The sequence below is a fragment of the Globicephala melas genome, chromosome X (genome assembly GCF_963455315.2).
Source record: "Globicephala melas chromosome X, mGloMel1.2, whole genome shotgun sequence".
NCBI lineage: Eukaryota > Metazoa > Chordata > Mammalia > Artiodactyla > Delphinidae > Globicephala > Globicephala melas.
Window position 1 is genome coordinate 15,797,216 of NC_083335.1, and position 16,071 is coordinate 15,813,286.

The 16,071-nt window shown below is 41.2% G+C and overlaps 1 protein-coding gene across 6 annotated transcripts in view; it reads left to right on the forward strand.

Annotated features, from left to right (window-relative positions):
• Positions 1-14,997, forward strand: part of INTS6L (integrator complex subunit 6 like) — a 49,553-nt gene extending 34,556 nt beyond the window's left edge. For 2 of the 6 annotated variants that reach the window (XM_060292629.1, XM_060292631.1), the window contains 9 exons: positions 2,109-2,203; positions 3,167-3,277; positions 5,473-5,691; positions 6,729-6,852; positions 8,205-8,347; positions 9,990-10,224; positions 11,955-12,326; positions 13,203-13,296; positions 14,022-14,997. In XM_060292629.1, the coding sequence (XP_060148612.1) occupies positions 2,109-2,203; positions 3,167-3,277; positions 5,473-5,691; positions 6,729-6,852; positions 8,205-8,347; positions 9,990-10,224; positions 11,955-12,326; positions 13,203-13,296; positions 14,022-14,124 (1,496 nt within the window). In that variant the 3' untranslated portion in view covers positions 14,125-14,997. The remainder of the gene's footprint in view (positions 1-2,108; positions 2,204-3,166; positions 3,278-5,472; positions 5,692-6,728; positions 6,853-8,204; positions 8,348-9,989; positions 10,225-11,954; positions 12,327-13,202; positions 13,297-14,021) is intronic. The other 4 variants (XM_060292630.1, XM_060292633.1, XM_060292632.1 and 1 more) reach the window with 4 other exon arrangements.
• The last annotated feature ends 1,074 nt before the right edge of the window (positions 14,998-16,071 follow it).

Here is a 16,071-nt window from a genome sequence, read left to right on the forward strand (position 1 = left end):
GTAGTTTCTGAGGTGTTGGCAGTGTCATTTTACTCTCGTTCCACACTCTCATCTTTCAAATGTGGATGAGCTGATTGTTTATGATATTTTTACTGTACCATCCCGGAGACTGCATGTGAATGGAAATCTAATACCATGGAAATCATTTTCTGAGCTACAAAGATAGTGACTAAAGCCGTGTCACCCTAACTGCTCTCTACCCTTGATTAGTCTGTGGAAGATTTTCTTTTTTCCTCTTGCCCCCATTAAAAAATAAATCCGACAAGAAGTAATTAGACTAAATTGGCTCCTGGGTGGAATCATTGCAATTGGCATTGTTAGAAATATTAAGACTATTATTGACTCTCATTGTCTAATCTATTTATATCTAAATGTCTCTTCAGTCTTGTGGTATTTACATTTGTCAGTTAGTTTCCAAAATCTGCCTAATTCCCTACAGACTTCACACAAAGACATGGTATAACAGGATATTTCTACAGTCTCCCGTTCCTTTCTGTCAAGGTATGAATGGTCTTTAAAGGACCTGCATGTTACAATGAGCCAGAAATCTCTTCAGATCTTTTTTCCTTTGTTCTTTCTACCCTGTACCAAAAGAACAAAAGACCTACATTATATGACTTTGTAAATTCATTTAAATTAGTTTCAGCAGGAGTGAATAATTTATTATAGTAGTAAAAGGAAGAAAATATGTAGTTGCTTTTCTTAACCAAATAAATTCAGAAATTCAAAGAATAGCACTATTTGTAGAGAAATTGTGCATATGGCATAGGGATGGTTTTGTTCCTGGAAGGAAAGCATTTGTTTTTTGGATAAAAGCCAGTAAAACATGAAGAAACAATATAGAGAGTGAATTTATAATATCTTTGATATTTATAGTAAGTGTGGCAGGTTCATGTTGGTTGATGTCTGGGGATATCAATTTTGAATTATTATATTAAAAAATTTCTTATCCTTGGAAGGAAATAATGAGATATTTTGGTAATTTTCCATGTAGTGTATACAATGCATTTGGATTATTTAAATAATTAAATTTGAGTGCAAAAATATAGGGGATATCTGCTTTTTTAAGGAAAATGTCTTTAGTTATATTAATAATACACTATATTCAAGAACCATACTTAGTTGTACAGAATTTTCAACTTCAACATACATCTCTACTTGCTTTTACTAGTGCCATCAGCCAATTGTTAACTAATGTTTGAGAGACCCAAAGTTTGGCTCAAAATGCCTGACCACTGAAATCAAGGAAATGAAGAGGGGGGAAATATGGATAAACAAAATATACACTGATTAAGGAGAATCCAAAACGTAATTTAGAGCGTGCCATCATTGCCCAGAAATTATTGAGGTATAATTGACATATTCTATTAGTCTCAGATGTGCAACATAATGATTCGATATTTGTATGTATTGCAAAATGATCACCACGATAAATCTAGTTAACATCCATCACCACACATAGTTCCAATTCTTTCCTTGTGATGAGAAATATTAAGATCTACTCTCTTCACAGCTTTCAAATATGCACTACAGCGTAGTTAACTGTAATCATCACGCTGTACATTACATCCCCATGACTTATTTATGTTATAACTGGAAGTCTGTACCATTTGACCCCCTTCACCCATTTCACCCATCCCCCCACCCCAGCAACCACCAATCTGTTCTCTGTATCTATGAGTTCGTTTTGTTGTTGTTGTTCTTGTTGTTTTAACATTCTCTATTTAAATAAAAGAAATATTCCATCCACCAGTGACCATGGATTCCTTCTCAGGTGAAAATTACTACACTAGAGTTACCAATATGTAAGATAATATTTCACATAGATCAGAGTCCGTGTTTTAATATTATATTTTATGTAGCTTCACAGATGGAAGATGAATATGTAACCTGAGAATTTATTTCATTTTCTAGAAAACGGCTATATATAATTTTTTGGTACATAGTACCATAAAAAGATAATCAAATAAACTCCAATGAAATGTTCATCTAATGTAATTGAAACTGGAAATTTCTAGGAAATTATATAATAGATGTGGGTTGCTTGATTTAGATCTTGGGATTTAGGACTGGAATAGTATAATATTTTCTTGGATTTTCTCTTGCAGATGACTTGTTTAAAGTTCACAAGCTTAAGCCAAATGTGAAGTGGCGACAGGCTTTTGACAGCTACTTAAAAACTCTGCCTCCATACTACTTATTAGTATGTATTAACTCTATCCAATCAATCAAAAACTTCACCCCTGAAATAAGATAGTTTTATTTTTAATTTGTAAATTTGGGTCGCCATTGTCTTCTCAAATTATGTGTAAGAGCTTGGAGATGTCATGGCGGCACAAAAGAGGTCTGCTTATTTTATTTCCTTTAACTGCCATGGTTATTGTTATAAAACACATCTATGTTTCTCTTATAAAAACTAACCTTGTGAAATTATAATTTTGGAATTTAAGAAAAATAGGACTGGATTTATGTATTATATCAACTTCCCTTTTTAACTCTAGAAATTCGCACTATTGGGTTTTCCTCTGAAAAAAACACAAACAACCTCAGACATTATATTTACTTATGGCTTGTTAAATGTGTCCTAGACACAGCATGAAGTAGGGGCACTGGTTAGAGGGAATCCAAAAAGAGTAAAAAATCACTTGGTGTCATTTGGATTTTTACAATTTGAGAAAAATATTCATAATTATTTTGAACGAGTCATATAAACTAAATCAAGATTATCAAAATCATTTCAGAGGTAGATGTGGTAAACTTTAAGCCAAGTTTCTAGAGGTGAAAAGGCAGAACCTTAAGTGGTACCATTGGTGTCACTGGGAGGAGAAATTGGGGTGTGTTAGTATTTACCATGGCAGGAATGGGGTGCACAATAAAATGCAATGTGAAATGATTTTATGACTTGGGAATTAAGACTGAAAGCAATTTACCTGTTTGAATTTGCTGTTACTTGCTCTTCTTATCCCACTCTCTTCTGATTTTTTTACTTTCTGCTCTTTACTTTTCTGCTATTTTCATTGCCACTTTTTAATGTTCCATGTTTGGTTTTATGTGCAGCACCTTGACTTCTAAGAAATGAATCATGTCCCTTTGCCCCTTATAACTGAAGTTTGAGTATTTTAAGATTTATTCTATTCTTACTGTTGTGTATTTTGTTTCCTTATAGCCATTAAAGAAAGCACTAAGGATGATGGGAGCTCCAAATCTGATATCAGATAATTTAGATTGTGGACTTAGTTACAGTGTTATCTCTTACCTTAAAAAACTCAGCCAACAGGTAGTATTGGTAAAAACAAACAAACAAAAATCCTTTGCCCTCAGAAGTGCATTTCCTTATTCTTTAGTATAACTGTAATTTTCAAATTAAATGTGTATATATTTCTACACTTTATGGATTAGTAATAATGTGATTCTCTATGGCTTCTAGCTTCACCATTAAACTGCAGTTAAGGGTCTGTCAGTATCATTTGATGCTGTGCCATTTCTCCTTTCGCTTGCCAGTTTGTTCTACCCACAAGCTGGTTGATATTTTGTGGCCTAGGAGGGGCAGAGGCTTAATAGAATTATCCATGGGTCACATTTTGTCTATCCTCAACCTAGTTTCTCCTCAAATCACGTTGGGCTAGAGCACCCCCCTTTTTAGGTCAGCACACTGAGGCATGGTGTGATTAATGACTTGCCTGAAATGCGTTTTTAGGCAATAAATATCAGTATGCTTTTTCTTGGAGAGGGGGAGATGAGACCAGTGTTCCTCGCACTGGAGGGTGACAGGCCCTCCATCTGTTCCCCCACCTCATTTGCATTATTCACCTTGTCCCTTGCCTGCCCCTCTCTATTAGTACCTCATCCTCCACTCACCCCTACTTATCGTACTTCTCACCTCTACCTAGCCCATTCTTGCAGGGTGGAAATGTTTGAGAACTACTGAGTTAGAGCTTTACTGCCATACAAATGTGTTATGTTACATGACAAATTAATGCAGCAGCTTTACTTTCTTCTTGTGCACAAATGTATTCCCAGGTAGGGAATAGTAGTAGCATTTGCAGTGACAATAATGCTTCAAGTTGGATATGTTTCAAAGTTGGGCCTTTAGAAAACAGAGCAAATAAGTGTCAGAGCAAATAACTGTCAGATTTCTGACACCAAAGAACCAAAATGACTCCACAATTTGGGATGCTGACACACCTTGCTAGGAACTGGCAAAAACTTAAGTATAGTCTGGAGTTTACCAGCTCCTACCAGACCACTGTGCTCATAAATGCAAAAGAAAGTAAAGGCAAACCCAGATTTCTGATCTATCAAGTGTCCCCTTAACCCCTTTCCCTCTCTGCTAATAGATTTTTGTTGTTGTTGTTAAATGTTTTGTTTTGGTTATTTATTTATTTATTGATCTATTGATTTATATTTTTTTATTTGATGTTTACCTTAGGCCTTTAAGGCTGTGTCAGCAGGGTATGGCCAGAAGGAAGAATAGTGAACAGAGTTGAAACTCATGCAAGTTCTGGGGCTTTCTGGGACACGTTGCTTGTACAGTTTTATCAATGACCTTTCAGGACCAGTTTGTGGAAACAGACCCTTCATTTGCTCTTATCCCTTATTTCATGACTAAGTTTTTAAAAAGATAATAAACATACTTAATTCCAATAATTAGGGAAAATTTATGAGTATCTCTGACCAAGCCACAAGAAATTCAAAATTAATTTGGGCTTACTGGACATTGGTGGAATTCCACCTTTTAGAGAAAAAGAAAAGATCGTTACTAATTTATACTAGCTCTAATTACTAATTTAATAACTCTATGTCACCAGTGTTCTTTGAACCATCTCAGATGTATGTAAATCACGAAATATGCCCAAATATATTGCTACAATACATTCTCAAGCAATATTTATCAATATGGTATAATAGTGTCTATTAAGAGGATTTTTTTTCTTGTGAGTTAGTAAGAAACTTACTGAGTACATATTACAAATTATTTACGTGGTAATATTTGTTAAGCATTACTTTTGGGGGGGTGGTCTGATATTAGAACTAAACACTATAAGTTTTTTTCAGATATAATGCAATCTATGTAATCTGAATTTTAGTACTAGTGTACTTCTATAAATACAGAGTTTTACCCTTTATGTCTGGGTCCGAAATGAATATGTTCACTTAGACTAGATTTTACAGTAGCAAAATGTGATTTTAGATGTAATTCTTACCCATGGTTTTCATTCTCTCCATGATTCAATCATAATTTTGACACTAGACAAGAGAAAAAAAAAGTGTATTATTTGTCTTTCTAGCCCCCTCTCTCTGTTTGCTGTGGTAGTACAGAGAAGCACAGGAAAATGTTTAATTATCCGTTTTTCTGTGATTTGCGATTGAAATTTGTTCAATGGGGTTCTTAAAGTATTATCTTTCTTAAGTAGTAAAAACAATAGTGATAATATAGATCTTTTCATAACGTACTATGTACTTTCATTTTAGACCAAACTAGAGTCAGAACGAATACTAGCATCAGTGGGGAAGAAACCTCCCCAGGAAATTGGAATCAAAGTGAAAAATCATTCTGGAGGTGGCGTGTCCTTGACTCACAATAAAAATTTTAGAAAACTATTGAAAGAAATCATAGGAGAAACAGCACCGAGACTGGCAGAATTGAATACCAAAGAATTTGCCGGCTTCCAAGTAGGGCTCTTAAACAAGGTAAACTGTGACATAAATAGATTGTTTGGGGTGGGGGGTGGTAAGGTCTGTGAAAGATAAAGGGGAGAAGGAACACGAGTAAGCAGAGAGAGCTTTCAGATCCCTTGCAGAACATTTGGTCCTAAACAAAATGTCCATAAGACATTTGGTCCACACCAAAAGGTCCTTGAAATCTGGTTCGATCCAAAACATATCCATGAGCATATTTGGTTCATGCCAAATGGTTTTGGACAGAACCAAATATCAAGGACCCTTTGGTGTGGACCACATGTCTCCATGGACATTTTGGACAGAACCAAGTGTGACCAATTATCAAGGACCTCTGGCGTGGACCAAATGTTGTACAGACATTTTGGACAGGACCAAATGTCTGCTAACCGTCAGATTACGCTGCTGAACTAACACTTGTGAGAGGGTGGGGGAAGGAAGGAGGAATGGGTATGAAGAGCCTCAGACATCAGTATAGCTTGTAGAAAATCTTAACCAGCCCAGAAGGGAAGCCTGGCACCACGATTTCCCATAGAGGAGCTCCACATTGGGCAGAACTGGCCAGGCCCTAACATCCCCCATCATCCTCCATCACTGGCTGGGGGCAGCCTGGGGAAGAGCACAGCCTGGGCTCCAGTGCTGCCCCAGATCCCAAAGGTACTGGGGCTGGAGGTGCTCAGATCACTGCAGCCCTTGTAGGATCAGCCACTGCTTCCCGGATGGACATCCCAGCAGCTCACCTCCGTGGCTGCCGGCGGGCTACATCTAGATTACAAACAGTGGGCCTGCAAGGCTTCCCCCGGCACAAATCTCAGGATTTGATGTTTTAAATGACATATTGAAAAAGGATATTCCCAGTGGCTTTAATGCTCTGTGGGTGTATTAGAATTCAGAACAGAGCCAGCGAAGGCAAATTTTCCACTGGCAAAATTCTACTGTAGTTAGTTGTAATGAATATCCCTCTCTTCACTAAGATTTTAAGAGGATTAGGAATTATATTTCTATATTAAAAGCCTCAGGAGTAACTGAAATTGTTTCATTTCAAATAGGATTTGAAACCTCAGACGTATAGAAATGCTTATGATATTCCACGTAGAGGTCTTTTAGACCAGTTAACCAGAATGCGATCCAATCTGCTGAAAACACACAAGTTTATTGTTGGACAAGATGAAGGTAAGTGAACAAAGAAGTACTTTTTGTTGATTAGGAAAATGTCAAGTATGACTCTCACGAAGATGTTTATTGCATAACGAGTAAGTTATTTTGTAATACTTTAATATTTATAATGCCTCTTTTCCTGAATCCCTTCAGCTACCCAGGCACAAGTTTATTGTTCTCGGGTTTAAAGGGAAGTGTGCATTAATCAGTGCATATATTATACTACACGTTGTAGCTCTTGTAAGTCTCAAAGCAACCCCATGAGATAGATGCTGTTTTTATGCCCATTTTTATGGACATTGGAACTGAGAGTGAGCATTTTAGTAGTTTGCCCAGGTTTAGTGAGTTGGAAAGTGGCAGAACCTAGGTCTATCAGATTCCGGAAATTGCATGCCCCGAAGCTATACCGCCCAGCCTACTGTGATGAATTCAATGCAAATTCCTCATTTACAGGAAAAGAATGAACCTGATATTGTCTAGGATAATTGGTGATGGTGTGTAATTCCCCTTTACTCCATTTTGCTCGATTTAAGCAGGGTCATTTGTCCATTAAAATGTGCAAATCTTAGCCTGGCCAACCTCCTGAAATTATACGCCATTTTGGTTTTGTTTTTGTTTTTTTGGCAGGGGGGACTTTTCTAGGAAGAGAGCCTGTAGATCTAATCAAATTTTCCAAGAGGGTGAGGCCCGCTAACCAAGATTCTCTGGATGATAAGAGAAAACCATGGAGCCTAGGCTCCTTTTTTTTAAAATAAATTTATTTTTAAAATTTATTTCATTTCTGGCTGTGTTGGGTCTTCGTTGCTGTGTGCGGGCTTTCTCTAGTTGCGGCGAGCAGGGGCTACTCTTCGTTGTGGTGCGCCGGCTTCTCATGGCGGTGGCTTCTCTGGTTGCGGAGCGCGGGCTCTAGAGTGCAGGCTTCAGTAGTTGTGCACGAGCTTAGCTGCTCCGCGGCATGTGGGATCTTCCCGGACCAGGGCTTGAACCCATGTCCCCCGCGTTGGCAGGTGGATTCTTAACCACTGTGCCACCAGGGAAGCCCTGAGCCTAGGCTCTTGAAAACACAAAATATGGGGGTTTGAGTTGGGATGGTGGTATAGGGAATGTCAGCCCATTCTCAAACTTGGTATGAAGAGTGAGGGAGTTGTTCTTGCCCTAGGGATTTGAGCTTGTAGGCCGTAGTGATGGTAGACTGAGTGATGAGTGGGATGAAGAGAGATGATTTTAGATCCAGGCTGCTAGATTCGAGATTTTAGACTGTCGGTTGCCAAGATACACAATGCTAAATCAGACTGTGATCATGTCCTCTCAAAAGGACCACACACTTCTGCTGTATAGTATCTGTTGCTTTTCCGGTGATTTTGCAGATTCCCTTCATAGTGTTCCAGTCGCACAAATGGGTAACTATCAAGAATATCTAAAGACACTGGCTTCTCCACTTCGAGAGATTGATCCAGATCAACCAAAAAGACTACATACTTTTGGCAATCCATTTAAGCAAGATAAGAAGGTGGGATACCTATTTCTATGTCTGCCTAGATCGTGATATTCTTGCAATAATTCCTTTCTTCTTGGCAACGTGTACGTAACTCAGAGGTTCTCCTTCTGTTTGTTTAAGAGATAAAATATGCCTCCAGGGCTCTTTGTGAATGGAAAGTGGGAGCCTCCTTATGCAAGAGTGTGTTGGTTAAACAAAGTGATAGCTGCCATTTACTGCTGTACATAGTAGGCGCTATTTTAAATGATAACATTGAATGCTCACAGCTGCAGATGAGTACTAGTCTGCCCTATAATATGAAATCACAGCTCATAGTGGTCAAATGGTTCACCCCGAGTGACACAACTGATAAGAGCCAGGATTTGAACCCCCGTCTTTCCAGCTCCAGAGTCTGTATTTGTTCCCACCTCCACACACTAATTCCTTTAATATTGAGATCACTGTTTATTTCCTCTGTTTACATTATTCAGCTCTCTAGTGCTGTATCTAGACAGTTATAAAAGTATTCCTCTTGAAATATGAAGTACTAAGTGGTGTTGCCTTATTGGCTTGTTCTACATGTGAGATGTGTGCGTGAGATATACATGTGAGATGTGTGTGTGTGCATGCGTGCGTGTGTGTGTGTATCTCTGTGTGTATAAGTGAGAGATATACTGACTTGACCATAGAAGCATGAAGACAAATGGAGATTATATCTGCATTCATAGAGGAGACCATTGTTATAAACGTGCAGACCGTGAAATAATGTCTTCTGTAGCAAAAGTAGACTGAAAGGTATTCTGCTTCACCTGAATCTTCAATTAACTGGAGTTTTTCTTAATCTTTCTGTGTCTTGGTTTCCTTGGTTTGTGGCACTGGAGATAACTATGACACCTAACTAATAGAGCTCTGTGGAGTATTGACTTAGTACCTGTACGCCATTTAGAACATTACCTGACACGTGGTACATGCTCAGTGACTATGTTTTCCCCTTTATGTACTGTTTTGCTTTGGGAAATGCTTTGGAAAAGTCATTTATTATGATTTTATTCAAATAATGGGAGTGCGCATTCTTGGATTATCCTTGGATGAGAACAGCTTTTAGTTAACCTTCTATACTGCTGGCTCTCATCCTTTATCTAGTCCCAAGGGTGAAAAGCCCCCTCCCTCATTTCTGTCCAGCACCAAGGTGGACATATTTGAATCTCTGTGAGATTGCTGTTGGGGGAATGACATTTTCCATCTACCTGCCCATCACCATTTTCATGCAGCATTCTATACAGTGACTATCAATATTTCTTAAGGATGGGTTTAAAGCACACAAAAGGGAATGAATTCCCTTACCAAGGGTTGATGCAGAATGGTTTGTATCTTCTTCAGAAAGGTCACTGTGGGTTTATTCCCACTTTGGAACTCTCATCGCGTTGCTCATTCCCCAAGCTTTCTGGTTAATCATGATTGTGTTATGTTTGACCTTACAACAAGTTTCCTCCTCATTCCACTTAGACTAGATTGAAATTGAGTAGCGTTTTCTGAGAACAGTCTCTGTGGGGTATGGCAAATCTTTGGCCGATGATTAAGATCTATATTGCTGATGTAGCGTATGATTGTATATGCATGTGAAGAGTTCGTGCAGTGTTGTCTTTAATGGAATATGTTCATTGATGTTTTCTAGGGAATGATGATTGATGAAGCAGATGAGTTTGTAACAGGGCCACAAAACAAAGTGAAACGTCCTGGAGAACCCAGCAGTCCTCTGTCATCTAAGAGAAGGCGGAGTATGTCCCTGCTGTTGAGGAAACCACAAACACCACCTACTGTAACTAACCACGTGGGCGGAAAGGGACCACCCTCAGCCTCGTGGTTCCCATCTTATCCAAACCTCATAAAACCCACCCTTGTACATACAGGTATAGAGTAGTGGTTGTGATTTCCTTATGGCCCCTAGAGGACTAAGACACTAAACAATTTTCTTTTCCTTTGTATTCATTTCTTTTGTATTCAGTTTTTGTTCGTTAAGTAAACCGTTATTAAACCATCTATGTGGTAGGTACCAAGGGCCCCGTGGGGAGTGGAGACTGTGTTTCAAGGATCTCAATATGTATGAGGGGAGGAAGATCCTTACTTTCATAGTAATTAACACAAGTTGGAGAAATGGCAAGAGATACGCCTGTTTGCTTTGCCAGGGCAAGGCGGAAGGATGTGCAGCCATTTGGAGTTGCTGAGTCAATAGGAGCAAATGGGCTCAATGAGGGATGGGTCTGCATGTGTGCTCTGTGTCCCCAATTCCTCTCTATGCTCCAGCCCAGTGCAGTCTGAACCAGCCTCCTCCATTCCACTGGATGGTGCCCAATACAAATCCCACATCCCACCCTTTCTCTCCACTTTTCTGATCTGGGCTGCCCTCATGTCACCAAGCTACTCCAATAGCTTCTTATCTGATTTCCCTACTTCCCCTCTTCTGCACATCTAAGTCACTTCCTGCCCTGCAGACAAAGTAATCACGCCAACACAGAAATGAGATCATGCCACATCCATGCTGAAGACCCATCATCACCTTTCCTAGGCACTCAGAACACAATCTGAGCTCCCGACCCTGGTCTCCCAGCTGTGCACGACCTGGCCCCGCCATCCTCTCCTAACACGTGGCCTGTCGTCTCCTCCTTGCTCTCTCTGCCTCTATCCTTTGCTCTGTGCTCCCTGGCCAGTCCCCTCCCCGGGGCTCTGCACGTGCCCTTGCCGCAGCCTGGAGCTCTTCCTCTGCACGTGCACAGGCCGGCTCTCTCTCCTCCTCCAGGCTCTGCCCAAAGGACACCTCCTCAGGAGGGCCTTCCCGACCACGTGGTCCGCTGGGGCTCCCCTCCTGCTCTCTGTCCCATCCCTGCTTGCCTCTTCCCTAACACGAATTCCAACCGTAATAATTCTGTTGGATCGTTGTACACTTACTGCCTGGCGTCCCCATGAGCATGGAAGCTCCATAAGGGCGGGGATTGTTGGCGTCTGTCCTGTTGGCTGCCGCTCCCCGGCTCCTGGCACGGCACCCGGCACAGAGCAGGACGAGTCAATGGAGAAGAGGTGTCAGACCTGGAGTAAAAAGAAACTCAGGTTTCTGAGAGAGAAAAGATGCATGAGGAAGATCTTATACTGACAGGGATTTGGGGTGGGGTGACGGGGGCCATACAGAGCCTTCAGGTCTAGTGGCCACCACCTGTGTTTCCTCAGAACTTTGGAGGGAGAGAGGCGGGAGTTTGGCGGGGGGTGGCATGTAATCTGATGTCAAGCTCGGTAGAGCATGGCATTTCATAGGTAAAGGACAGGAATCATGCCACCAAGTGAGACTTGCTGCTTTTCAGCTTGTAAAGCACGAGCTGCAGCTCAACCCTCAGCACCAGGGACCTGAGCCTCTTTATTCGTTGTACTGTCTTACGTGGTTTCCATATGTGTTCATGGTGCCATGAAGAGAAGAAAGTGCGTTTGTCATATTACTTCCTGAGCCCAATTTGAGGGGTCTCAGGCTCCATCTGGTACATCCTCTTGCTTTATGAAACAATTTCCTCAAAACTGAGGAGCACCGGGTGGTCGCTGTGGGGTTGCCATAATGCACCTACGTCACAGCTCCACTTGTTAATTTGGTTTCCAGATGTTACCGTCACTCACGATGTTCATGAGAAGATGGAAAATGGTCAAATCTCACCCGATGGCTTCTTGTCAAAATCTGCTGCCCCAGAGCTTATGAATATGGCAGGAGATAGTATCCTGCCCGACCAAGTGGATTGCCTGTCTGATGATTTCACTAGTCTCAGGAAAGATGACCTGATGCACAATCCTGGTAGTAATGCAGTCATAGGAGGAACCAAGAACTGCAGCGTCTCTGTAGATGATCGAAAAGTCTCGGTAACATCTGCTTTGGAAACTGGGCCAAATACATCGCAAATAACTCCTGCTATGGCACAAGGAATCAATGCTGATATAAAACACCAGTTAATGAAGGAAGTTCGAAAATTTGGGCGAAGTAAGTAGTGAAAGACCATCTATCAATAATATAATGGAGGTCCCTTTCCGTTTAGGATTCAGAATAGATTCAAGGTATCTCTTGAGGTGCATTTTTGGGAAGTATTGGGTTTTCACATAATTTAAAATGATTCCTCTGGCTTTACCTAAAAAAGACCCAATACACCTTTCTTTCTCTTTTTCCCCTTACTTACTGTAATAGTTTCCTTTTGCTGCTGTAACAAGTTATCACAAACTTCGTGGCTGAAAACTGTATTATCTTCGAGTTGTGGAAGTCAGATCTGAAATGATTTTCACTGGGCTAGCAAGAAGGTGTTGGCAGGCCAGGGTTCCTTCTGCAGGCTCTAGGGAGAATCTGTTTCCTTGCCTCTTCCAGCTTCTACAGGCTGCCTGTGTTCCTTCGCTCGTGGGCCCTTCCTCCATCTTCAGGCCAGCAACTTAGCCCCTTCTCTCGTCTCTAACCTCTGCTCCCACCCTTACATCTTTTCTTTCTGACCAGCTCTACTGCCTCCCTTTTATAAGGATATTTGTGGTTACGTTGGGCAACATGTATAAACATGGATAATCTCCCCATCTCAAGAGCCATAACTTAATCACATCTGCAAAGTAAGGTCTCTTTTGCCATATAAGGTAACATGTTCACAGGTTCTCAGAATTAGGACATGGACAACTTGGGGGGCCATTATTCAGCAGGCCACATTTAATTAGTGTTTAGAGTTTCCGTAGCAGATATGTGCGGATATCTTGATCTGAGTGTTTCAAATACAAACTATACCTAACTTTCCACACACAAGGAATGATTACTGATGATGTGTAAAGATTGAATTTTATTTTTCATCCATATTTTTAAAAATACTAATTTTTTTAATATCTTCAGAGTATGAAAGAATTTTCATTTTGCTTGAAGGAGTGCAAGGACCTCTTGCAGTGAGGAAACAATTCGTTGAATTTACCATCAAGGAAGCTGCAAGGTGGGTGTAAAGAGGAACTCTTCATTGTGTTTTTTGAAGCAGGAGGGCTGCCCAATGCAAGACAGGCGGAGGGATTGGTGCTGCCTTGCTTTTCTTTTTTTTTTTTTAATTAATTAATTAATTTAATTTTGGCTGCGTTGGGTCTTCATTGCTGTGCACGGGCTTTCTCAAGTTGCGGCGAGCGGGGGCTACTCTTTGTTGCAGTGCATGGGCTTCTCGTTGCGGTGGCTTCTCTCATTGCGGAGCACGGGCTCTAGGCGTGCGGGCTTCCGTAGTTGTGGCACGCGGGCTCACTAGTTGTGGCACGCGGGCTTAGTTGCTCCGCGGCATGGGGGATCTTCCCGGACCAGGGCTCAAACCCGTTTTCCCCTGCATTGGCAGATGGATTCTTAACCACAGGGCCAACAGGGAAGTCCTGCCTGGCTTTCCTAAGCCCTGGCCCTCAGTCATAGTTACAACTGTCTGCAGAGGCGTTTAGATCAATACTACCTGAGGCCAATTCAATCATCCAGGTCTGTGGAGCCTTTTGCACTCCTCACAGTCTGAGGTGGGCTTGGGCTCTCAGCTGGTAATCTCGATATTAGCTAAGCCCTATCTTTACACGGACATACATTTTCTATTTCCCATGTGAATGGCCATTCCAACTTTGTACCCCACACAGTGCCTCGCGCATCATAAATGCTTTAAGGACCTTTTGGATAATAAAATTTCTTTTTCTTTTTTAGGTTCAAAAGACGAGTCTTAATTCAGTACCTTGAGAAGCTACTAGAAAAAATAGAATCCCATCACCTTCCCAACAACGTTAATCACATCAACAGCAGATCATGATGTTAACGCAATGACCAAGGAGGAAAAAAGAATAAGTGTTCTGTGCTGTAGGATAGAATGGGATATTGTTGATTATCCTACGATGTTTTAGTCAAGGGAACTGCCTTCCAGAGGCTAAGAAAAAGCAGTGGAGCTTTTTGTTTTCAGTTTATCTGGCGGGAAAAGCTGGCTTTTGCCCTATGAGTGTTCTTTGAAAGTATTAATTGGTTATTTTGTTGTTACTTTTCCCAATTGAGGAAGGTGATGTTATTAATCCAGCAGGTTAAAATCAGTAAACCCTGTCGCCCCTACCACATGTGATAAGGGTTCACTCTTGAACTTGGCCGTCCTGGGCATTTCCAGAGTGACTAGGGGCTACGTGCAGGTGGGGCACTACTTGGTGCTCTTACTATGTCCTTTAGAAAGAATAGGTGTTCAGAGGCCAACTGGTAATCTTGTGTGTGCTGAACAAAGTTTTCAACCGTTCCTAGTTGTGCCTTTAAAACCATGCAAGATTCAGGACAGTTTGGATCAAAGAGTAAGAAAGCTGCTATTTGGGTAAGTTATTTCTCCGTGGGCGGGTCACGGGGAGTCACCAATCTACCTCCAACTCTGTTCTATTTTGTCTAGAGACATTACAAAGTGCACCTGAGGCTGCCTCAACCCCTGACATTTGTTCTCGCATGTGACGACAGAAAGTCTTCAGGGGGACTTGTGCATTCTGTGCTTCAGAAGCACTAAAAGACAAAATAATGCATATATTTCCTTTAATGTTTATACAAAGGTTTATATGGGGCAGTATTGTTATCTTTGTATTAATTTGCAAAAATTTAAGTGTACAAAGAGATTTTGACTTGCATATATAAAATAAATCATTTTATTGATTTTTCACAAGGTCCCTGATGCTAGAGAAATTTCTAGTTTTCTGTTTCTTCTGATTTGTTATTCCTTTCAGAAAAAAAAAGTGCACACTGTTGTTGTTTTTATTAATAGATTTATTTTATTTCTTTACTTCTTTATTTTTTGGCTGCGTTGGGTCCTCCGTTGCTGCACTCGGGCTTTCTGTAGTTGCCGCGAACAGGGCCTACCCTTCATTGCGGTGCGCGGGCTTTCATTGCAGCGCCTTCTCTTGTTGTGGAGCACGGGCTGTAGGCGCGCGGGCTTCAGTAGTTGTGGCTCAGGGGCTCTAGAGCGCAGGCTCAGTAGTAGTGGCACACGGGCTTAGTTGCTCTATGGCATGTGGGATCTTCCTGGGCCAGGGCTCGAACCCGTGTCCCCTGCCTTGGCAGGCGGATTCCCAACCACTGCACCACCAGGGAAGCCGCCACACTGTTAAATTAAGATGTTAGCAGAAGGATGTAAACTTCAAAACGTCACTCACAGAACTTAGTGATATTGGTGAACGTGGTGTAGGGCACTCTGGGTAGGGTCCTCCAGGAACACTGGAAACACCGGGAAAACAATGATCGGAATCAAGTTTATTGGAACTCTGGAAGATCATCAGAGGTTTACAGCAACCAAGCGAATGTTAAGTCTGAAGAAGAGCCATGAAATGTGACAGGAGAATTTGCTGGCATTTTAAGTTATTCTTGCCCCAGCCCTTGCCTAGTAGAGCAGCTGTCTTGACGATGTCAGCGTGCATTCCAAGTGAGGGTTCCTGGCTCAGGAGGGAGGAGAGTAGACCTTACTCCCAAGGAATTGTGTTTGTCTAGAAGGCTCTCTGAAGGACTGACGCAAGGGGATTTTTTGCTTTTCTGTTGTCTTAACTCTAAGCTCTTTTAGAGTGGAGAAGCAGCTATGTGAAGGACGTTCCTCAGAAACATTGAAAGGCAAGTGAATAAGCTGCCGATGCTTATGGCAAACAACAGACATGCCAAAATTCTGGAAAGAAAAACTGAGGAGTGAGATACTTTGGAAAAGTAAGGCTTTGAAATGCTCCCATGTATATCTGGGTATCTAGAAAGCCAT